This window comes from Scyliorhinus canicula, chromosome 18 (assembly GCF_902713615.1).
Source record: "Scyliorhinus canicula chromosome 18, sScyCan1.1, whole genome shotgun sequence".
NCBI classification, from domain to species: domain Eukaryota; kingdom Metazoa; phylum Chordata; class Chondrichthyes; order Carcharhiniformes; family Scyliorhinidae; genus Scyliorhinus; species Scyliorhinus canicula.
Genome location: NC_052163.1, coordinates 55,912,729 through 55,937,426, shown reverse-complemented (window position 1 = coordinate 55,937,426; position 24,698 = coordinate 55,912,729). Strand labels below are relative to the sequence as shown.

Genomic DNA, 24,698 nt, shown 5'->3' with positions numbered 1-24,698 from the left:
CACAGGCAGAGAGAGACCCAAAGGATCTCTTCCAGGCGTACTGAACGCTTCCCTCGTCACACACTGCGGGTAGAAGCGAACGGGAAGAAGGGGAGCTTTGAGGAAGACCTGCTGATGCCCCCATCCAATGGATGCCCGGGGCCAACGCACCATCGCCCCCCCCCTCTGCACGCCGCTGGCCCCCCCTATTCTAGATTCTCAGCCAGGAGGTGGAAAACAACCTTTCAATGTCCCCTCAGCCAACTCTCTTAGAATCAGATATGTTTGAATGAGATCACATCTCATTGTTCTAAACTTCAAAGAATATAGGCCCAATTTACTCAAACTTAGGGCAGCACGGTGGCACAGTGGTTAGCATTGCTGCCTACGGAACTGATGACCCAGGTTCGAATCCCGGCCCTGGGTCACTGTCCTTGTGGAGTTTGCACAGTCTCCCCGTGTCTGTGTGGGTTTCACCCCCACAACCCAAAGATGTGCAGGATAGGTGGATTGGCCATGCTAAATTGCCCCTTAATTGGAAAAAATAATTGGGTACTCTAAATAAATAAAAAAAATGTACTCAAACTCACCTTGTAAGTCAACCCTATCAAGCCAGGTACCAATCTAGTCAACTTTTGTGTATCCCTCCTTAAATATATAGACCAGTAGTTTCCTATTTTCTCTCGTCCTCCGTTCTTAAAAAACGGTGTTACATTTGATAACTTCCAATCCATTTGGACTTTTCTAGAATCTAGGGAATTTGGGGCAAGTCATAACCAGTGCATGCACCATCTCTGCAACTACCTCTTTTAGAACCCTAAGTTGTAGGCCATCAGGTCCTGAGTAATTGCCAATGTTTAGTCTCTTCGGTTTATCCAATACTTTTTCTCTGCTAATGTTAATATACTTGAAGTTCCTTTCTCTTATTAGCCACTTGGTTTCCCTTTGGTCTTACTGGGTATTTTGTGTCTTCTGGTGTGAAGAAAGGCACAAAATATTTCTTCAAGGATTCTGTTATTTCCTTACTCGCCACGACAATTTATCCAATTACTGACTCTAAGGGGCACAAGTTTGTTTTAGCTACTATCTTGCTTTTTATAAACTTGTAAAAGCTCTTACAATCTATTTATATATTCCTGGCTAGCTTTCTTTCCTATTCCATTAATTTTCCTTTTTTCGATCAATTATTTGGTCACCCTTTGCTGGTTTCTATAATTCTCCCAATCCAGTGATCCTAGGCAGGATGCTCTTTCAGAGAGTCGGTGCAGTCGATGGGCCGAATGCCCTCCTTTTGCTCTGGAGGGATTCATTGAATTCTAAGGCTTACTACGATTCTTTGCAACATTTTAAGCCTTTTCTTTTATTCTAATATTATACTTAACTTCCCTTGCAAACCATGAACAGATCTTTCTCGTTGAGGTTTTGTTTTTAAATGGATCATGTGGCGGGATTCTGCAGCCCGCCGTTCCCGTTTTCTGGTGGGGCGCACCTCCGCCGGCATCAGGATTCTCCGTCTCGCCAACCGGCCAATGGGGTTTCCAGCTGGCGTGAGTGCGCTGCCAGCAAAATGGAGCATCCTGCTGCCGGAGAACGTTGACATTTTTGAATCAGTTCTTTAAATGTTGACCGCCGTGTATTTACTACCATACCTTCCAGTCTATTTACCCAATCAGCGTCAGCCAACTCTTCTCTTACATCTATGAAACGGGCTATGACTGAAATGAAAGAGAGCTCCAGTTGTAGACCAAAAAGCCAGACAGTGGTGTTTCCTCATGCATTGTAGATTTTTAACTTCATCGTATGTTTGCCACGTCACTGATAGGTTTCCCACCCAGAATTCGACCTGATTGATAGCCTTGGCTTCCAGTTGGGGTAGATTGTGGTGTGGTGTCTGACCACTGATCCTGGTAAGAAGTCCAAACTTGCAGGCAAGCTGCAGTCCGATCCCTGAGTGATGGGGGAAACCTAACGAATCAGCGGTCGGAATAGGGATGGTGGTTGGGCGGAGTGGGGCTGGGGGGTTGGTTGATGATGGGATAGTGTCCAATCCCAGCAAGGGCCGATCTCCGCACAATTGAATTCATTCAGAATGCTCTGTCCTCACTCCACTTTCCAACAAATTGATTTTAAGAACCTCTTCCTCATTTTCAAATCTTTCCATATACTCATCCATCCAACTCAGCAATCTCCTGCTACCACTTACCTCTCACTAACCCACATGATCCTCTGACACTGGTCGACACCTCGATCTTTGCTTCAACTTCACTGGCCACTCTTTCAGCCATTATGCTTCTCCCCTCTGGAACGTCCTCCCAAAGGTTTTGCGACCTGGACTTTGCTTTCGCAAGTCTTCTGAAATTAATCTTTTTTGTTTCCAGCCCCACGTCCTAACTTCTTCCTTGCCTTTCTATCTTAACCCCTTCACTCTTCTCCTCCAGGCGGCAAAACACTTTGAGATGTGTCTGAAAAAATGAGAAGTATTAAAAACGCTTGTGGGTGTTGAATGTTGTACCATCCATATGGAATTAGGACATGGTTACCCCATATGTTACCCCATACCCCATGGTTCTGCCAATAAACACAAGCTGTGATTGAAAGAAAGGCAGCACTTAGATGTGATTCTTAGCAGTGCGGTATATCACTGGTATCGCTAAAAAGAGACTTGTCGAATCTTTTGATCTTGCACTCATCAGGAAAAATTCAAGAGAGTCAAATTTCAAACAATCACAACAATTTATAAACAGGATAAAAGAGTGTTGATTGGTTGGCGTTGGTGAATATTAACTTGACAGGGGTTAGCAACCAAAAGCTGGCGGAAACACAAAATTATGCCATTACTGTGGCACTGCATGGTCTTACTTTTGAACTCGGGGAGACCCAATTTACCATTAAAATAGCAAATGCTCAAAACACTCAAGGAATCAGACAATATCTGAATTGGCAAAAAAGTAGAGACAGCACTACAAGTTGGTGAGATTTTGGGGCAGTGTTCTGATGAAAGACCATTGGCCTGAAAGATTGGGCCTGTTTCTCTATCTGTCTCTTACTGTCTGTCCTCAGGCGTTGCCTGAGTGCTTCTAGCATTTTTATTATTTTTATTTCAAATGTCCAGCTTGCAGTATTTTGATTTTCTTCCTATTTGTCATGTTTCCCTGACGTTTATTCTGTACTTGTCGTTTAAAATAGGAAATTAAAGCCACACGTTAATCAACCGCTGTGTATTTCAGAACCAAAGCAAATATATTGCCTTGGCCGAAGAATATTTAGGAAATGGCTTGGGCTTCTGTTCAGCCAATCACTGCCAACAGCTATGACAGATTTACCAACGTTGTCAATGGAAGCAGGCCAGGTCAGAGGTCGTGGAAACTGGGGAGGGAGGCAGGCTTAGGGGCTTCCCAGTTCCAGACAACTACATAGTGGTCCCGGCCTCTAACACAACCTCGAATTTACTTTCACTTGTGGATGGGAGGGAAGAGAATGAGAATGTGTGGGGGGAGGGGTTGGAGGCGTGGGAAGCGCGTGAGTAGGCACAAGAGTAGAACTGGCTGCGGGGAGTTGGGCTGGGAGGGATGTTAGAACATAGAACATAGAACAGTACAGCACAGAACAGGCCCTTCGGCCCTCGATATTGTGCCGAGCAATGATCACCCTACTTAAACCCACGTAACCCGTATACCCGTAACCCAACAATCCCCCCATTAACCTTACACTACGGGCAATTTAGCATGGCCAATCCACCTAACCCGCACATCTTTGGACTGTGGGAGGAAACCGGAGCACCCGGAGGAAACCCACGCACACACGGGGAGGACGTGCAGACTCCACACAGACAGTTACCCAGCCGGGAATCGAACCTGGGACCCTGGAGCTGTGAAGCATTGATGCTAACCACCATGCTACCGTGAGGCCCCGATGTTGTTGGTCATGGGTGGGCAGTGGGCAAAATAAACTGTCTGCTGGTGTGTGTGTCAGAGTGAGTGTGTGTATGAGAAGGAGTTGTGTGAGAGAGAATGTGAGAGAGTGAATACGTGTAAGAGAGTGAGTGTGCATGCGTGTGAGAGACTGAATGTGTTTGAGAGAGTGAGTGTGGGAGAGTGAATTTCTATGAGAGTATGCGTGAGTATGCGTGACAGAGTGTGTGAGAGATGAATGTGTCAGAAAGAGTGTGAATGTGTGAGAGAATATGTGTGTGTGTGAGTGAGTATGTGTGAGAGAGTGTGTGAAAGAGTGTATGTGTGAGAAAGAGTGTGAATGTGCATGAGAAAGAGTGTGTATGTGTGAGAAAGTGAGTGTGTACGTGAGAGTGTGCTTGAGAGAGTGTGTGAGAGTGTGTGTGGGAGAGTGTATGTCTGAGAGGGAGTGCATGTGTCAGAGTTAGTGTGTGAGAGAGAGGTGTGTGTTTGTGAGAGAGTGTGTGTATTTATGAGAGAGTGTGTGTGAGAATGTGTATGTCACCCTCCTACCTCTGATCGGTGGGTGCATTGGAGGTGGGGGTTGAAGGGTGGGCGGTGTTGGGTACTCAGAACTTAGGGACTGAATGTTCTTCCCTGACGGGGAGGGTGAGGTCATGTTTGACCCTGGGAGGGTGAGGTTGACTCTGGCTCGGGTAGTGTGAGTCTGTGTAGGTGAGTGTGTGACTGAGTGAGTGTGTATGTGAGGGAAGTGTGAGACGCTGGGCGAATGTGTGGCGATGAGTGTGAGACATGGAGCGAGTTTATGGAGATGAGTACAGAACACAGAGTCAGTGTGTGGAGATGAGTGTGAGACACAGAGTGAGTTTGTGGAGATGAGCATGAGACACTGAGCGAGTGTGTGAGGTTGAGTGTGAGTCTGTCTTAAAGCCAGTCTCAGATTGCTCACTCAGTCTTGCACCCCACACCAGTACATACACACACCCACTCACACTCATCCACCCACATACACTGACCCGCTCACATCCTGTGGATTTTCATTACTTCCTCGTTTTTATCTTCACAATTTATTGCTTACTCATTGCTATACTCTTGCTCAGTAATTGTTTGTTTCCTTAAAACCGCAACTTTTCTTTTTGGATTTCAATTTATTTTTATGCCAAAACTTAACATCCTGAAATTTGCTCATCAGCCACTTGTGTGAGAAAAACATGCAAATATGCTCCCCACACTCAGCAAAGAGATTGGGGCCTAGTGTCTGTCAGCCCCAATGAACCCAAATGGTATGTGTTCAGTTCAGGTCTGCAGAAAGAGCCCCAAAAAGGCTGAGAGTATCCAAATACATTTAGATTTTTTTTCTTCAAAATTGGCCCTCTTCAGCTTTTCTCATCCATGTGAATGCGCAGTCAATGATTTAGTGTGGTTCCAGGTGTAACAGTTAACAGGCTGTCAGTGCCACTCGCAAACTATTCACACTGATACACTCGGTGAGACAGCAGCACTGTCATGGTGCTCTCCAGTGACACACAATGTGCCCAGGAAATGAGAATGCAAATATGCTGGTGAAATGTGCTTCCATTTGAACCTGCCCGCCTGATGGGGAATGGGGTGAGAGAGGAGTTAAAACAGCTGCCAGTCGTCACCCACTGTGTTTTCACCTTGTTTGTGCTACGCACAAATTTGACTCCTGAATTTGCGGAAGTGTGGAAGCTGCCCACTGGGCAGAGTTGCTTTACTACTGAAATGTCAAGGTCTGATAATATCATAGAATCACAGAATCATAGAATTTACAGTGCAGAAAGGGACCATTCGGCCCATCAAGTCTGCACCAGCCCTTGGAAAGACCACCCTATCCCCATAACCCAGTTACCCCACCAAACCTTTTGAACACTCGGAGGCAATTTAGTATAGCCAATCCACCTGGGACCCTGGAACTGTGAGGCAGCAGTGCTAACCACTGTGCCACCGTGTTGTACCATCATTTGGATCCTGAGGCAAAAGGAACAAGCAAAAGCATTCAAATTGCAGTGTTGGAGATACCCTTGAGACCAGAAGGAGCCCAATTAAAGTTGTTGTCTTGTTAATGGTGGCAGCAACATGACCCCAGATGCTCTGTGTTGCTGCTCAGAAACATTTTCATTGACAACTGATCATAAAAACTCCCCCAATTGAATACCCCCGGCAGTTCATTAATATTAATTCTGGAACTAGATTATAGTGATGAAAGGATGAAAATCTACATCTGAAACCAAATTTTTGGTTTGAAATTCAACAAAACCTGGAGCTCCAGATCAAAATCCATGTGCAATCCATACTTATTCCAATATGTCTCAACTATAAGTGGGTTTTACGTTATGCCACAACACCTTCTACATTAAACTCAAATTTCTAACATTGACAAAAAGAACCATCTCAGACATTGCTGGGTGCATTACATTAAGACCTCTTCAAATTCCACAAATGGAGAATTAAAAAGGAAAATGCACGCAACTTCCCCTTAGTTAAGTCCAATAATATGTCCAACCTCTAGGTAACACAATTAAATGAAATTTATTTGTGACCCAAACATCAATAATAGTTCTGATACGGATTTCCAGTAAATGACCTTGTGGATTAAGAGGATTTAGCCATCACTTCAGATTAGGAAAATCTCAATCACATTCACTGCACATGCAGTAAACCGTGTGAAGTACACGTGTATATTAAAGTGAAAGTGAACAGTGGAATATCTTGAATTTAAGTGTACAGCTCTTACACAATATTATGCAGAAATGTGTAACTTGTAAATAATCTTGGAACAGTCTTTGGAAAAATTGCTTCCAGTTTGGAAAGTTATTCCTTCTGTAGCTTTCCTTTCATTTTCTGAGGTTCAAACTGTATCAGTCGGAGTATATCCCTGTTTTCAAGGGTGCCTTGAATAAACTCGCCTTCCGATAGTTTATCTGTGGAAAAGGACATTTAATTTAAAAATACGTATGTTGAAAATAAACTTTTGCTTCATTATTCTAGGTACAATGGTCATTTTTTAAATATTGGTTCCTTCGCAATGTAAATTGTGAAATAGCAGTGTTTGCATAAAGCAGCGATATATTTGACATAAATGGGACATCCTTAAGTAAACTGGAAAGTCTTTCAACTGAATGAATCATCTTTTGAGTGAGCGTATTTCACCAAACTTCACCCAGTAACTAGGTCACAGGAAAGTGCTGGAAATAGAATATAGAATATATAGAACATTACAGCACAGTACAGGCCCTTCGGCCCTCGATGTTGCGCCAAACTGTGAAACCCCTCTAAAGCCCATCTACACTATTCCCTTATCGTCCATATGTCTATCCAATGACCATTTGAATGCCCTTAGTGTTGGTGAGTCCACTACTGTTGCAGGCAGGGCATTCCATGCCCTTACTACTCTCTGAGTAAAGAACCTACCTCTGACATCTGTCCTATAACTATCTCCCCTCAATTTAAAGACAAACAATTTCAAAGGGTTTGATCTACACAATGTTGGTCTCAAAATTGGATCTTAAAATTAAAGTTTATCTTAATTGTTGTCTAAAAATGTACTTATTTATTTCAACATGTATAGACTGATGTAACCCAAAAGAGAAAGATAGCCATCCATCACAGTATTTACATGCCCTGACAATGCTGCCCTAACACCAAGGTGAAATGTCATACATATTATAATAAAAATTAAATTAGAAAAAATAGGGGTAATTGTACAAACCTAATCTTCTCTTACCCTTCCTCGACAATTAGGTCTATGTAACATGTTTCCACTAAAGTAATTGCAATTATACAAAAGGCATAATGGAATACTCACAAATATCTCCACCGACAGTGGCAGACCTATAACTATCTGTAGCTCACTTTTATCTGATTCAGCTCTAACGGCTCTTCGCAAGACGTCCCAAGTTTCAAGACTCTGTAACAGATCTTTCAACTGATTTCTCTTTCGATGAACAACCAACCTGCATTTCGTAACATGCAGTCAGTCAGGTCTGGTGGCAGGTCTCACGCAGCTGAAAGGAATTCCCCCTTTCCCCTTGTCAGCCGCATTAATACATACACGGCAGCAATGTGCATCATTTCACTTAACATCAGGAAAGGTAATGCAGGATCCACGGGTTTCCCGATGGCGTGGGATGGCACAATGGGAAACCCCATTAGCCAAATGCCGTGCCGGAGGATCCCGCTGCTGGTGGGGATGTGCCACGCTGGAAAACGGGGCTGGCGGGACGGAGAATCCGCCCAAGATGTATATTTTATTTTGTTAGGAACCTCAGGTTTGCTGAACAGTTAAAGCCACATATTAACATTTCGCCCTCTTTCAGATGTTGACTGACCTGTTGTGCATTTCTATCACATTCAAATTTAATTTTAGATTTCCTGACATGCCAGCTTTTCTTTGATCCCTTGTCAATAAGTAGGTCAATTTTTGTCAGCTCATTCTAACAGCGGTTCCGTTGCTCACAGGCTGGTGACCATGTAAAAGTTCAAGAGTTGATTCAGTCAGTTGTGCATGTATTAATACAGTAATTGTTGTGTTATGCTGCTTCAGATAACACAGGCTGCTACTTAATAAAGTCTGAACTAAAGGATACTCCACACTCTGAAATGAGTTCAACGTGTTTATTGAACTATTAACACAGTTCTCAAATGAGTTCGACTCTCTGCTAATCTAACTGTAGTAACTCAGTCTAACTGTACCAGCTTGCTCTGAGCCATGTGCTGGGGTGTGATGCTGCTGATCAACCCTGTCTAACTCTCGAGATGTCTGTCTGTGGAAAGAGACGGTGTGAGTGCCTCATCCCTTTTATAGTGTTTACGTCATGCGCCCTTGTGGTGAAGCCACCTCTGATTGTCCCGACTGTCCATTGGTTGTGTCCTATTATGAGTGCTCATTTGTTGCGTGTTTGCGTATCATGACAGTAATCACTGTGCTAAATAGCACCAGGTATTTAAGGATAATTGATTGTGAATGGCAGCAGGCAGATTATTGCTCCTTATTCTGTATTTCTCCGACACCTTGACAACTTCTTTGATGCAGATATGCATTCCTAAATGCTAACTGCTTAGCCTGCTATTATTAGATATGGACACCATGATGAGGGTGAATTAAGGGTGTATGTGCGTGTTAAAACCCACAGATATCTTATGGGATGGTAACAATTTACTTCCCCATGAACCTGGCAAAATACGAGCTTCTCCATTAAGAAGATGGCGGATGTTGAGAAATGTTTAGTTGTATTATATATAAAGCCGGCCAGTTAGACACTGGCAAGGCAGACCCATTTGGCAGCTTCCAAGTGATGTATGTAATAGTTATTGTAAATAAAGTAAGTTTCTTTGAACTATTTGGTGTGGACTCCTTCGTGGCCTTATAAAGCTGGTGACGAGGGACAATCTGGATTGCTATCAACCCTGCTATACCATTGGTTCCTGTTGGATAAAGGTTGGAATTTTCTCTTCATTTTGCCTCTGTTCAGACGGTCAGATGTCATTGACGCCGGCCTGAAAGACTGCAATCAATATGCGGAGTGAATGCGCTACTTTTTCAGGGCAAACAATATCACAGAGAATAATCGCCAGACAGTCTTCTCACTGACTGCCTGTGGCACCCATACATTCAGAGTGATATGAAGCCTTACCTCCCTGGCCTCGCATGACACGCAATCCTTCGACCAACTAGTCGCTCTAAAGGGGCAGCACTTTAACCCAGCTCCATGCGTTATCAAACAGCAGGCCCTGAGTGAGTCTGTCACTGAGTATTTGTCCAGGTTGCGCAAGATTGACGAGATTTGCAAATAAGGCATTGCCTTGCTGGAAATGCTGCAAGACCATCAAGCATGCGGCATTAAAAATGCAGCCACTCAAAAGAAACTATTGGCCGAATCTTCCCTGAACCTACAGCAAGCCATATAAATTTTGCTGTCCCAGGAAAGCGCAGAGTGAGGGGTGCAGGAAACAGAAGGCATGGAAGTAAATGCCTTGGGGTGTGCCCCTCCCCAGACCCCTACCTTGACCTGGACTAAGACTTGGGTAAAGATTGAGTCATGCCAAAGGGAAACCTCCTCGGAATCCACTGAGGGGGTGTGGTCACCATCCCAGGTGAGAGCGCAAACTGCAGGCCAACCCGAGATCCAGGCAACCCGGTAGAGATAGGCGTTAGCCTAGAGCCTGTACCTTCCAGCTGGATGAGCCTGAGGAAGATGGCTGCATGCAGTTAAATTGCATGGCAACTCCCCAAGTGGCCCCCATAAGGACAGTAGTGCAGGTGAATTGGCATTTGTTGCACATGGAATTGGACACTGGCACGTTTCTGTTGTGGGTCAGAATACATCAACATCATTAAACAAGGAATTTGGACCTAACCAATACCAAGGCTAGGTTGACCACCTACACTGGTGGGCCATTGGTACGACTGTGACTCCGGTGGTTTATAGTTGCCAATTGGCGCACCTTCCACTTATTGTGGTCCGGGGACAAGACCCAATGTGTTGAGCCATGATTGGGTTGAATCATTTATGGCTAAATTGGCAATGCATCCTCCGGATGTGGTCCAGGGGCAAAGCAAAGTGTTGGGCGAGTACTCCGAAGTATTTCAATCTGGGATGGGAAAGGTAAAACGGGTCATAGCTCGCATTCATGTCAACTCGGGAGCCCAACATCAGCATTTCTAGGCAAGCCCAGTCCCCAATGCACGTTGGACAAAATAGAAACTGAACTCAGTTGGTTGGAAAATCTGGGTATTATCAGGTCTGTTCGTTTCATGGACAGGGCGCCGCCGATGGTGCCGGTGTTAAAATTAGACAAGACACTCCGGTTATGCGAGTACAATAAGCTCACCCTGAATATGGCTTCAAGGTTGGATTGCTATCCTATGTCCCGCATTGAAAATCTTTACGCGAAGCTGGTGGGTGGACATTCGCTCACTGAGTTCGACATGAACCACGTGTATTTACAGTTTGAGTTGGACACGGGAGAACCTTGAGGCAGCACTGAATGTTACTCTGAATCTGGTGTCCGCTTACAGTGGGCAAAATGTATCTTCAATGCAAGGTAGCCTACTTCAGTTACCATGTGGATTGTGAAGACTTAGGCCCCATCACAAGGTGTGCGCCATTCAGCAAGTCCCCCATCCTGACGGACGTCTCAGAACTTGGTTCACTCTCAAGACTTGTTAACTATTAAGGTAAGTTCATCCTGAACCTTGCAACCCTGTTGGCCCCCTTACATCTCCTTTTGAAGAAGAATAGAGTATGGGCATAGAGGAATCAGCAGAAACAGAATTTCTGCAGGTGAAAAGGCAGTTATCGTCTTCCAGGTCACTGATCCACTACGATCCCGCCAAATCCTTACTCGTCATGTGCAATACATCGCTTTATGGTATTGGGGCCGCCCTGTCACACTGGATGGAGAATGGAGGGAGCGGCCAATTGCTTTCATCTCTCGGACACTGGCTGCGGCGGAGTGGAAATATGCGCAGATTGAAAAGGAGGGTCTGGTGGTGGTATGAGCAGTGAAAAAATTTCACCCGTATGTTTATGGCCACCATTTCATTATTTATTACGGACCATTAGCCATTTCTTGGTATCTTTCAGAAGGACAAGTTGATCTCACTCATCGCCTCCACAAAGATCCAGTGCTGGGCCCTGCTCTTGGCCAGTTAAGATCATTCCTTTCAGCATCAGACAGGAAACCAGATAGCAAATGCTGATCCACTGAGCCATTTGACTTTACCCACTAGCCCCACATTGTCCCCCCAGGTGGACCAAGTTATTGTCACTCTAAACTTTGTGGACTTTATCTATCAGGGTATCTCAGATCCGTGAATGGACTCAGACATTCATGAGGTGTTGTGCGCCATCAGCAGTATCAGAATTGTATTCAACCACAATCTGCAACCTAACGGCCCAGCATATCCCCCACTCTAATATTACCACCAAGCCAGGGGATCAACCCTAGTTGAATGAAGAGTGCAGGAGAGCATGCCAGGAGCAACATCAGGCATACCAAAAAATGAGGTGTCAGCCTGGTGAAGCTACAACACAGGACTACTTGTGTGCCAAGTAGCATAAACATCAAGTTAGAGTGAAATAATTCCAGAAAGAACGCATGAGCTCTAACCTCTGCAGTCCACATCCAGCTGTGAATGGTGGTGGATAATTAAGTAACTCACTGGAGGAGGAGGCTGCACAAATATCCCCATCCTCAATGATGGAGGAGCCCAGCACATATGTGCAAAAGACAAGCTTGTGGCATTCGCAACAATCTTCAGCCAGAAGTGCCGAATGATTCAACTCGGTCTCCTCCAGAGATCCCCAGCATCACAGATGGCAGTCTTCAGCCAATACAATTCGCTCCACGTGATATGAAGAAACAGCTGAAGGCACTGGATACTGTAAAGGCTATGGGCCCTGACAATTTTCCTGTAATCGTACTGAAGACTTGTGCTCCAGAACATGCTGCAAGCCTAGACAAGCTGTTCCAGTACAGCTACAACACTGGCATCTCCCCGGCAATGTAGAAGAATGCCCAGGAGTGTCCTGTACACAAGAAACAGGACAAATCCAACCCAGCCAATTACCACCCATCAGTCTACTCTCCAGCATCAGCAAGTGATGGAAGGAGTCATCAACAGTGCTATCAAGTGGCACTTACTCAGCAATAATCTGCTCATGGACACTCAATTTGGGTTCCGCCAGGGTCATTCAGCTCCTGACCTCATTACAGCTGGTTCCAACATGGACAAAAGTGCTGAATACCAGAGTTGAGGTGAGAGTGACTGCCCTTGACAGCCACATGTCTCAGTCAGATTTTGGAGGTTTGGACATTGGGTTGATGTCATAATAGATGATCGGTTACCATGTATTTGACCAAGTTTAGCATCAAGGAGTCCTAGCTAAACTGGAGTCAATGGGAATCAGGGAGTAAATTGTCCGCTGGTTGGAGTCAGACCTGGCACAAAGGGCAGCACGGTAGCATTGTGGTTAGCACAATTGCTTCACAGCTCCAGGTCCCAGGTTCGATTCCAGCTTGGGTCACTGTCTGTGCGGAGTCTCCACATCCTCCCCGTGTGTGCGTGGGTTTCCTTCGGGTGCTCCGGTTTCCTTCCACAGTCCAAAGATGTGCAGGTTAGGTGGATTGGCCATGATAAATTGCCTTTAGTGTCCAAAATTGCTCCTAGTGTTGGGTTGGGTTATGGGGATAGGTGTTGACCTTGGGTAGGTCAAGAGCCAGTGCAGACTCGATGGGCCGAATGGCCTCCTTCTGCACTATAAATTCAATGAATAAAAAAAAAGGAAGATTGTTATGGTGATTGGAGGTCAATCATCTCAGCTCCAGGACATCAGTGCAAGAGGTCTTTATGGTAGTGTCCTAGGCCAAACCATCTTCGGCTGCTTCATCAATGACCTCCCCTCCATCATAAGGTCAGAAGTGGGGATGTTTGCAGATGACTGCCCGATGTCCAGCACCATTCGCAACTCGTCAGATAATGAAGCACTCCATGTCCAAATGCAGCATGACCTGGACAAGGCCCAGGCTTGGGATGAAAAATGGAAAGTTACATTCGCACCACACATGTGCCAGGCAATCACCATCTCCTACAAGAGAGGATCTAACCATCGTGCCTTGACATTCAATGGCATTACCATCACTGAATCCCCCACAATCAACATCCTGGGGGTTACCATTGAGCAGAAACTGAACTGGACCAGCCACATTCATATTATGGCTACCAGGCCAGGTAAAAGACAAGGACTCCTACGCCGAGTAATTGACATCCTGACGTGCCCCCCCCCCCCCCCCAAAGTGTGTCCACCATCTACAAGGCACAAGTCAGGAGTGTAATGGAATACACTCCACTTGCCTGGATGAGTGCAGCTCCAAAAACACTCAAAAAGCTCAACACCATCCAGGACAAAGCAGCCCGCTTGAATGCTCCCCCTTCCACAAACATTCATACCCTCCACCACCAACGAGCAGTGGCGGCAGTGTGTACCATCTATAAGATGCACTGCAGTAACTCACCAAGTTTCCTTAGACAGCACCTTCCAAACCTACGGCTACTACCATCTGGAAGGACAAGAGCAGCAGATAAATAGGAACCCCGCCACCTGGAGGTTCCCCTCCAAGTCACTCACCACCCTGACTTGGAAATATATCGCCGTTCCTTCACTGTCGCTGGGACAAAATCCTGGAACTCCGTCCCTAACAGCACAGTGGGTGTACCTACACCTCAAGGACTGCAGCAGTTCAAGAAAGTAACTCACCACCACCTTTTGCAGGGCAACTAGTATTGGGCAATAAATGCTGGCCTAACCAGTGACACCCACATCCCATAAATGAATTTTTAAAAAACTTTGTGTTATATGGTGGTCAGCATCGACAGCTACCAGGCAGGTTAAGGGAATCTTCGTCAAAACTGTCAAAATTTAGTGTGGAGGACGATATACTGTTATGGGGTATGTGCATCGTCATTCCAGAAAAAAGTCAGGAGCTGATATTAAAGGACAATCACAATAGACATCCAGGCGTCCAAAATTAAGATGTTGGCAGTTATGTCTGGTTGTTGGGCCTGGATGCGGGCATTGAAGATGGCCCGGAAATGCACTGTTTGTCAGGAGCACCAAAAGCTCCCATCTGCTGTGCCCCTTCACCCTTGGGAATGACCAGAATAGCTGTCGGCACGATTGCATTCAGGTTTCAATGTTACTCCTATTAATTGACGCCCATTCAAAATGGCTGGAGGACCACAAGATGGCGGCAACCACCTGCTGGGTAAACATCAGGAAGATGTGATTGTCATTTTACACGCATGGTATCCCTGAAGTGCTCGCTGCAGACAATGAGACCCCCTTCACAAGTGAGGAGTTCTTGGGGTTTTTGAAGGTGAATGGGGTACTTCACATTCATACTGCCCTATACCACCTGCTGTCCAATGGTTTAGCAGAAGCGGGCAGTACAGACATTCAAAAGAGGCCTCAAGAAGCAGTCTTCAGGTTCAACGGGCACAAGGCTGGCTCGTTTCTTATTTTGCTACAGGACCACTCCACATGCAGTGACCCATGAGGCCCTGGCTGAAATGCTGATGGGGCGTAGGTTGCCAACCTACCTTAGTATGATTTTCTCCAACATAGGTGCAAAAGTGCGCCACAATCAAGAGCTGCAAGTGCATTGCCCCGATCAACAGCGATCACCCAGATGCTTTGTACCAGGTGGTACGCTTTATATTTGAAACTTTGCAGATGTTGCCAGTGGGTCTCCAGGATTATCCTCTGCCAGACAGAGCCGGTTTCCTATCAAGTATAAGTCTAAGGTTGAATCATGCGAAAGCGCATTGACCATATTGGGTCCAGGGGAACAATTCTTCGAAAATTTCCAAGTTAGTCTCAAGTTCTCATCCAGCCGACTCTGGTACCTCAGAATTCCAAAGGGGTAAAGATGGCGAGGTGACTGGGTTCGTGGACACAGATTCGGAAATGGAAACTTCGGCGTCGGAAATCTCCAATGGCGAGTCGACAGTACAGCAGCCACTGCAATGTTCCCCTCGGAAGCAGCGTTTGCCTTCCAGGATCACGCCGTCTGATCTGGCACCTTGGGTACACGATGTCCAACCTGACGCAATGAGAGTCTAGCGTAATTCAGGAACTACATCAGGGGCCTATGTATTGAGCAGCTCTGCCCTGCACCTCACCACCCCCAGCATTACCCTTTCCCTTTGCCAAACATCTCACACTTACCATTTTCTTTCTTGCCAAAATACTCCCAGATTTTGTCAGCCCTCTTCTCTGGGGTGTTCTCATCCTCTGGCAGGGTCTTCTGTTCATCCTCATTTATCATTTTAAATATCGCCTGTGCAAGAATGAGAAATTGATTTCAGTAAAAGCGGCGATGAGACTGAGACAATGACAATAATTCTGCACAGGACACAGTTGTCTGTGCATACCTTTCACAGGTCTATCTTTATTTCTCTCATTGACACAGCCGCCAAATTAAATCAAACTGGATTCACTTCAAAGCAACTTATAGAACTGTCCACAAACAAAGGATAACAACCCCGTTTTTGTTTTCAAATGATCTCTTCCTTTCCTCTCTTCTGAAGACCATATAGTTGCAAACATCTTCCAATATCTCACAAGGACCGTTTACATTCACAAGCCTGAACTGTGTGTGCAAAGCAAAGGCCATTGCAGTTAGAACCTGCCTTCTTCTCACACGATGTTCTGACGCATTTTCCAAAAGACCTTACTGATCAGGAGAGAGAGCTGTTTTTCTCTCTGTTTCCCGAAGGGGGAATTTATCATGGCCAATCCAACTAACCTACATATCTTTGGACTGTAGGAGGAAAGCGGAGCACCCGAAGAAAACCCATGCAGACACAGGGAGAGAGGGCAACTCCACATGGACAGTCACCCAAGGCCAGAATTGAACCCAGTTCCCTGGTGCTAACCACTGTGCCACCGTGCTGCTCTTTCTTGCTAAACTGGGGAGAAATGACCCATCAATTGTTGAACTAGAAAAGGAAAATGTAATTCCCATTGAACACCAGTCAAACATTTTACCACTAATCATCAGAACATCCACTTAACCTCTTTGCTAACATAAAGGAAATAATAAAACAAATGTTTCGAACAGCTTTATAAATGAATCTTCGTGAAATTTCATACAAAATTCAACTGATCAACCTTGTTCATTCCCTTAGTGCCTGTCTTCCAGATACATTTCTCTGTCTGCGGCTCCTATGCAATGCTGCCCCAATGGCTGCAGCATGACTGGTGGAAAGTTGTTGGCGTTCAATGGAAGAGGCTGCATATGGAGTTACATTATGACGTTGAGCAGCTCTAGCCCTTGAAGGCTGGGTATTGGGATGCACCACTCAGCATGAATGGCGGTGGGCTGGGCTGGTTGGCTGTGGTCTGGGCTGGCTAGCTGTTAGGCAGCAGCACTGGTGAAGTGACAATGGTGAATATGAAAACCTTCATCCTGAAAGAGGACAACAGGTTTGTGCACAATTGATCAAATGTCACTGCTGTGGTTCCTGGGAGTGGGTGGCTGGGGGAGATGCTGGGAGTATGCAAGAGAGGGTTTGCAGGGGGGGGTATGCATGAGTGGGCTTGGGGATATGCGTGACTGGGCTTGGGGATATGCGTGAGAGTGCTTGGGGGGAATGCGCGGGAGCGCTTAGCAACCCTAGTAATGTGTTGGAAGACACCTGGTAAACCCTTCGCACATTGCCACCTGCAGCTGTTCTGGCAGTAATCTCAGCCATGAAGACTTATTTCCGAGGTTCCACTGCAGCAGCTACATATTGCGTGGTGCTGGGTTCTTCCATCAACCAGTAACCACAGACCTTTTGGTAGGCCTACCAAAGTGCCAAGCAGATCATTGTTCATGCCTATCTGCTTCCCTCTGCTCCATGCCTTATCTGAATCCCCTGCAGCAGAAATCAACGGGACCTCCGTGCAAAGTTTAGAGGTTACCTTAGAGATGGAACATAGAATCACTTCAGTGCCTTGGACCCTTTGGGTGGCAGGTGGCACAGTGGCTAGTACTGCTGCCTCAAAGCACCAGGGACCCGGGTTCAATTCCGGTCTTGGGTAACCATCTGTGAGGTGTCTGCACATTCTCCCCCATGTCTGCATGGGTTTCCTCAGGGTGTTCCGGTTTCTTCCCACAGTCCAAAGATATGCAGCTTAGGTGAATTGGCCATGCTAAATTGCCCCTTTGTATCCAAAAGGTTGGGTTGGTTTACAGGAAAAGGGTGGGGGCTCTTTCAGAGGGTCGGTGCAGACTGGATGGACCAAATGGTCTCCTTCTGCAGTGTATCAATTATATGTTCCATCTCTAGGATAGCCACTAAACTTTGCACAGTATCAGTATCTGAGCTGGTGACTTTGAGTGTTCTAAGAGTCCTTCCTGCTACTCCATAAATTTATACCTGTGATCCATCGCCCCCATAATTTGAAAAGGATAGGAAGCAGGAGAGTGATAGCAAGGCAGGTAGCCAAGGCAAGGAAAGAATAGCTGGGAATTCTCTGAAATCTTTTCCTCAGACCAAGTAGAAAGGTACTGAGCGTGGAAGTGAGACATGGAAGCCTAAGTGTTACCTTTGTTACAAAGTGGGACGCGTTTGTTCAACGTGTTGGAAGTTGAAAGGAAAGCCCGTGGGATTTGTGGGAGTTCATAAGGAGGATTCCGAAAAGGGAACAAATTTGGAGAACTCTACTGGGCAGACTGTAGCTTTAACTGGATTTAGATGGCCTGAGGTAAACACTGCTGTGGGGAGCAGGTGTGAGGAATGAGGTAGATGAGAGATTTGTGGGTTTGTGTCTGAGGGGACTGTCAGCTCATTTTCCTCAATTTACATTGTCAAACTCATAACTATCTTATGGAACATAGGTGCTACTGAAGAAGGATTTGGCTTTCTCTCCAGAGAGTACAATGAAAGCTGTGATAGTAGCAAAGGGGATAGCTGGAGATTGTATCCCAGTTCTATTGTATAAAATCTAATCGGAATGTGATTTAGTGTCAGGTCCAGTATTTGTCAGAATGGTGAAGGAATTCCCAGTGGAAGGAGTACATTAGCTTTTGGGGATAGTTTGGCAGGAGTGAAGGCTGTAGCTTCACCCATGAATACGGAGAGTCTGAGGGATGTACTGTAGTTAGCATACAGATACCAACAGTTAGGTATGTGAGAGTTAGGAAAACTCAATGGACAGCAAGTGACTCAAAGAAAGAAATAGTTAATCACTAATCAAGTGACAGTGGTAGGGATTCTGATTCGGCCGATACAGGTGAAATTATCTCTACAGGAATGATTCCTCGCATAGACTTGTCAAAAAGAACCAGATTCTGAGAACTCTAAAACTGAAAGTGACCATAACAAAGAGGAGTCTGAATCTAATAGTGACAGTGATGAAGAGTCAGATGAGAATTCTGAATTCAATTTCGGTTCTGATTATGAAGTAATGAACAGCTGTTAGAGAATAGACCTGTCACTAACTAATCTTGAACAAATGGCAATGAATTCTTCCAAAGCTAGTAAAAAAGGCAGAAAACCATTAGAAGAAAGTGACTTAGACTTTCCTAAACGTAATTTGGTATAGCCTCTTGTAGTGAACCCATTACCAGTAACTTCAGGTGCAAGACCATGCTTGCTTTGAAGGAAAGTATATATGATAGCGTAGCATGGCATTAGTTAGTCAAGACAAGGACAGTAGCATTGTGAAGTGACACCAAGCAAATGGCTGGTTAACCCACATCCTTTTAAAGGTCCACAGTGCCTCTTCGAGGTAAAAGAAGCAACCAGCAATGGAGATAAGATAGTCAGTAATCAATTCCTTTCAAAAATCAAGAGGCAGGTGGATGGAGAGCCACGTGATGGTTTATCCACTACATCTGTTAACACCAACCAGAAAGTCTATGGTGTCAATGAAGTGCTATCTTTAGATTCTGAAAATAAAGAACAATTGAAATCTGGAAAGCACAAACCGTTTCAGCCCGCGTTACCAAATTAGTTAAGGATTGTGATTGTGAAAACTTCAATGAGGAGGTAAAAGCTGTAAAACCAAGAATGGTGTATATGAAGCCAACTAACTCTGGGAGGATTGAAACTTCAGCTGCACCTTTTGCTGAAGGTAGCCATGTGATGGACAAGAGAGAATGTGAAGTTGGAGGGGCTAATAAATGTTAATTCATTGGAAATAAAACAAATATTTCCTTCAGCACTGACAATACTGGAGGAGTGGTTTCAAGACCTGTGTATTGTGTCAGCTTTCACGTGGGGTCCTTCCCTGTGGCTCAACTCAGTACAGAGAGCAACAGACACATCAACAATCTGGATAAGACGGTTTTATTTTCCCAAGCTTGCGTTTGTGTACATGAGCGATGTGATCTGGATACTTGCCAAGATCTATCTACTAAACACTGATAAAAACACATCAATTATACAATTTCCAAAAATCAATAGCCCACTGCAGTTAGACTTGATCCAATCCCTGAAGCTGTCATGTCCAAATCTATCCAATAAAATTGTGATCAACCCATTATTGAGCCTCATCCTGTTACCTGTTGTTTACCAAAAGGTTTTATGTCAATTTTAAGTTGTTTTCCCCATCCTATCATCCTGCCGACCCTTTGTTCAGTTAAAAACAGGATAGCAGAACTGGCATCATTTTTGCTGTGTGGATTGTGTCAGAGAGCCAGGATATCAGAAGTGGCTTCCTTTTCACTTCCAGAGGATATTGGGGGCCACTGATAAAAGCTTGCTTACTATGTAATCTGCTGATCACACATCTCCTGTGTCTCAAAAACATGTGCAAGTTAGCTGGCCTAAATCCCATCATGCATTGTGGCCACTGCTTGTTGCCAGAATTTACATGATTATCACTGCTATGTCCTTAAATACAAGTTTAATGGTTAATAATGATTACGCAGTACACTGTCTATAATTAATCTCAATCCTTAATAAGCTAATTTATGTAAAACTACTCTAGTGGCATCCTAGCTATTCAATTTTAAGAGGACTCATTGCTGGACACCCCCTTTAAATACCACTTACAGTTTAGTTGCAGAATGTCCTCAAAATTTGGTTAAATATTCATTGGTCAATCAGGAAAGACTAACCACCTTACATGAGAGCAGAAAGTGTATGCATAGAGTTGTAGGGAAACACCAGAGAGCACTCTGTTAGCTACTCACGGATATAAGAAACCCTGAACCAATAAACCACACCCATCTCGACTTAAACCATGGAGACTGGCTCAGTTAGAGACTGAAATACCATGCATGTTGGACATGTTGGTGAGATCGCTGTGGTCCACAGAGTGGCAAATAGATGTTGCGAGATTGAAGGTCATGTTGGAGGACGAAATGGTGCTGGCTGCCCTGGACATTTCCAGACCATAATCCACTTGAGAGATTTAAAACCCGGAACATAAATGTTTGTTATTACCACAGTTCAATGATAGAATTGTACATATTCCCAGAAAGAATAGTGCGATTGCAGATGCATTGTCACCAGTTTAATGGCTGACGAGTTTCCAATGTAGAGACTTGGAAGAGAACTTATATAATGAGGAAGGATAAATAGATCTGTGTTTGTGATTTATGTCTTGCATACCTCGTAATCAAATGTATGTACCCTGATGTTTCATTCTTTTAAGGTGAAGGTATGTAAGGTCCTTCCTGTTTGTTCCTGTTTATTCCCTTGTTTTCCCTTTTATTTTTGCTGTTACATTTTTGATCCATGGATGATTAATGGATGTTAATGGTACAGTCAAAACAGCCTGTACCTTTTATTCAAACAGAAGAATCCAGAAGGGTGTGCTGTTTTAAATTGGTAATATGTGACAACAATGATGACTCGGTTTGATCAATTTGTCTGGTGGCCAATGAATTGGCCCAAAAGGCAGTGCTCTGCTCAGTAACAGATGGTGATTGGAGCTGAGCACACTGGAATGTTTCAGAGTTGCAGGAGTTGACTTTTAATTTCAGTTTGATTCCTTGCACATGTGAGGAAGGACGGCTGTCTTCACCCCTCTCACTTTTCTCCAGAAAGGCTGTGATTCTGAACTGGCAGGGAGCTTGGATGAACCTATGTACCGGGGAGCCATTATAGGCTGCACACAGGGAGAACCGACCAACTCTCTCTGCAGAAAGGGCTGATGTAAACTGACCAAAAGGCAATAAACCATAAACTGAAAGTAGAGTTTGACGTGAAGCCAAGGGGTCTCTCCCCGAAAAGCTGTGAGTAATACATTTCTAAGCTGCAGTGAAGATCGTTAGACTGCGAACCAAGAACTTTGATCAACCACCATGCTGTGAGGAAAGCGCGCTGAAGAAAGAACTACCATTGGAACCAAAGATTCTTACCATTTGACCTTCATCCTTATTATTTTCACCCCATCCCTGGCCATCACCAACCACTGCCCCCCCCCCCCCCCCCCCCCCCCCCCCACCCCCAGCTGTGTTTGTCGGTTGTCTGTCTTGCGTTTGGGTAGGGGATGGGATAATAAAAGCAGATAGTAGGTGAGCTTGTTGGTCATCCAGTTGTAATTACTGCATATTTCATCTTTACTATTGTTATAAATAAATAGTAATTGTGTTTCAACTTACAAACCTGGTGACTGTAATTACAGCACAGCTAAGGGCCGAAGTGTTTGGGCATTTTTATAAGAATTATTGGTTAATTCAATTTTGTCGTGACTCCGGGACAAGTGAGGTTGAAATTAACTGCACACCTGCCCAGGGTGCCATAATAACAATTTCAGAGCGAAGACAGTGCTCCGACTTCTTCACTGTCTTTCTGCTCTTACACCATTTGATCTTTTAGCCTTGGCAAGTTCCAGTTCTTGGGTATCTGAAAGGAAAAGGGCACAATGGTTTGATTGTCTTGTGGGGCGGAGAAGTGTGGAGGAGGGGAAAGAAAGATGTATATGCTTACGCCATGCGCAGCATGTAAATAAGAAGACTGTGAAATGAGGGAGAAGTAGGGAATGAGAAAAAGGATTGGATATGAGCACATGACTCACTCCTCCACATGGGTAAGTACATTCAGTCATACCTGTGTTCTACCATGGGTGCTGCTCTTCCTCTGTTAGAGAGATGGAAGTATGTTGGTGTGTGTGTTGCTCTGAGTTTATGTGAATAGCCTGTCATAGTTCAATAGCTGGCAGTCCGTGCAAACCATGTGTGTGTGTGTGAGGCCTGCAACAGTGGTAAGTGTGTGAGGGTAAGGTGGCTCAATAGTCATGATTGATAGAAGTGATTGGTAGGTGAGTGAAAGGGATTGGTGAATGGAACAGTGTGTGAGATTATTGATTCAATTGAAGATGATCTCCCTGATCTTGACCACTTATATAGAACTGCATGCTGCTCCTTTGGGCTACACTAGACGCATTGACCATGAGAGCTACCTACACCTATTGGCTTCTCAGGGTTGATCTGGAGTGTCCTGATCCTGTGCCCCAGTGATGGAGGGCACTTCTTTCCCTCAACCCTCTCCTCCTCCTGCACCAAAATCTCAAGTGCTGTATTTGAGAAACATAGGGCACGATTCTCCGCCCCACACGCCGGGTGGGAGAATAGCGGGAGGGCCTCTCGACATTTTTCACGCCCTCCCGCTATCGGCCGAGTTCACAACGGCCCTCCCGGTTTTTCCCGGGAGCGGAAAATTCCGCCCTATGTACTTAGAATTATTCTAGTGATGTGTTTTATATTTAAATTATGATTGTGCTACAAAATCAGTGTATGGGATCCCATGGCACTATTCAAATAAGATCAGGAAATTGTCCGAGTAACTGAGCTCATGTTTCTCCTACGATCAAACCCATCAAGAAACAAAACCTGGTTGTTCATTCATTTTCTGTTTGTGCAATCTTGCTGTGTGCATATTTTCTGCAAGGTCCAGCGACATAATTGTGGCTGCACTTCAAAAGCAAAGTGCTAAAGATGTCTTGGACTATTTGGCAATAATGCACCAGTTAAAGTTACCCCAAAGTTTAAATTAAGTTCCATAATGGTAGAATTTACACAATGCCATTATGAATATTGGGAAGCTGCAGATTATTTTAGGAAAAGATGAAGATCTTATTCACCAAGAGGAGAAAACTAATAGAGTTAGCCCCATTCATCCCCAGCTTCTTTACTGTTTTTAATGGTCACTGGCTACAAAGCAGGCCACGATTACAAGTGTTTCCTGACAAATATTCTCCGCAGACTAATAATAAACATTGAGCAGAAGTATAAAGAAGAAAACAATCTCAAATTGCAAATTGAGCGACATAATATTGTGCCAATTTGTAAAACTGATATAGTGCAAACGTGTGCCTTGATTTTTAAAAATCAACTGTACCTTGACGATTTCCAATATTTCGTCCTTGTTGATTGTGCCATTGCCATCCACATCATACAGGGAGAAAGCCCACTCAAGCTTCTGAGACGTCCTTCCAGAGGAGGTGAGGTGAAGGGCAATGATATATTCCTTAAAATCCAAGGTCCCATCACTATTGGTGTCAAAGCTCCTGAAGACATGTTGGGCGTATGCCTTTGGGTTCGTATCTGGGAAAAAGCTGGCGTAGATCTTCTCAAATTGCTCCATGCTAATCAGACCACTTGGGCACTCCTTCAAGAATGTCTGGTACCATACCGCAAGCTCTTCTTCTGAGTACTTAGTATTCATTTTGAGGTCTTCCAAGATATCCTTGGATATGGCGCCACTTTTGGTGTTTCCCATTTCCACCCACACTGGCTGGAAGAAGCAAAGAACTAAAAGAGACGTCTTCTAACTCTCCTAACACCGTACAGACTGATATCAGATCTGTATTTATCTGAACAGATTAAGCTTTATGGATTAAAGGGATTAGTCTTCATCTCCTACCTGACATTTGCAAAGACAGCAAAATTCTTCCATATAGAGCAGGATAATTAGCTAATTGAAATAACTGTGACCTGAGGCATGAATTTTTAAAGTATTAACAAACAATCTGCCCTTGAAGGTTAACTGCCAACACAATGTTAGAGAAAACAGTACTTATTGTTTGTTAGTTTACTGTCTGTCTGATGTGTGAATTCACAGAGAATGAAATAACGTGTTATTCTTATTATTTAGGGTCAGGATGTGGATGACACTGGTAAGCTCAAATTAGTTGCTAATTTACATAGAATAGCATATACATTATTTTAATTATTTTCTTGATTAATAAGTGGATCAGGGGTTATGAGGAGAAGGCAAGAGAATGTGGATGAGAAAAGTATCAGCCATGACTGACTGGCGGAGCAGACTCGATGGGCCAAGTG

At 44.6% G+C, this 24,698-nt stretch overlaps 1 protein-coding gene across 1 annotated transcript; it reads right to left on the bottom strand.

Moving 5' to 3' along the window:
• Window positions 1-6,421: 6,421 nt before the first annotated feature.
• Window positions 6,422-24,221, bottom strand: LOC119953338 (S-modulin-like). Its single transcript, XM_038777510.1, has 3 exons — window positions 23,755-24,221; window positions 15,641-15,752; window positions 6,422-6,832 (listed from the first exon to the last, which is right to left on the bottom strand). Exons 1-3 carry the CDS (start codon window positions 24,133-24,135, stop codon window positions 6,723-6,725), a joined length of 603 nt encoding a protein of 200 aa, XP_038633438.1. The 5' UTR covers window positions 24,136-24,221; the 3' UTR covers window positions 6,422-6,722.
• Between the last annotated feature and the right edge of the window lie 477 nt (window positions 24,222-24,698).

What these genes read in the sequence shown, in the direction of transcription:
- LOC119953338 (XM_038777510.1), bottom strand. Translation starts at nt 24,135, where the DNA reads ATGGGAAACACCAAAAGTGGCGCCATATCCAAGGATATCTTGGAAGAC. An exon ending in AAATATTGGAAATCGTCAAG is followed by an intron (nt 15,753 to 23,754) that starts GTACAGTTGATT and finishes ATTCTTGCACAG; the next exon opens with GCGATATTTAAAATGATAAA. An exon ending in TTTTGGCAAGAAAGAAAATG is followed by an intron (nt 6,833 to 15,640) that starts GTAAGTGTGAGA and finishes CCTTTTCCACAG; the next exon opens with ATAAACTATCGGAAGGCGAG.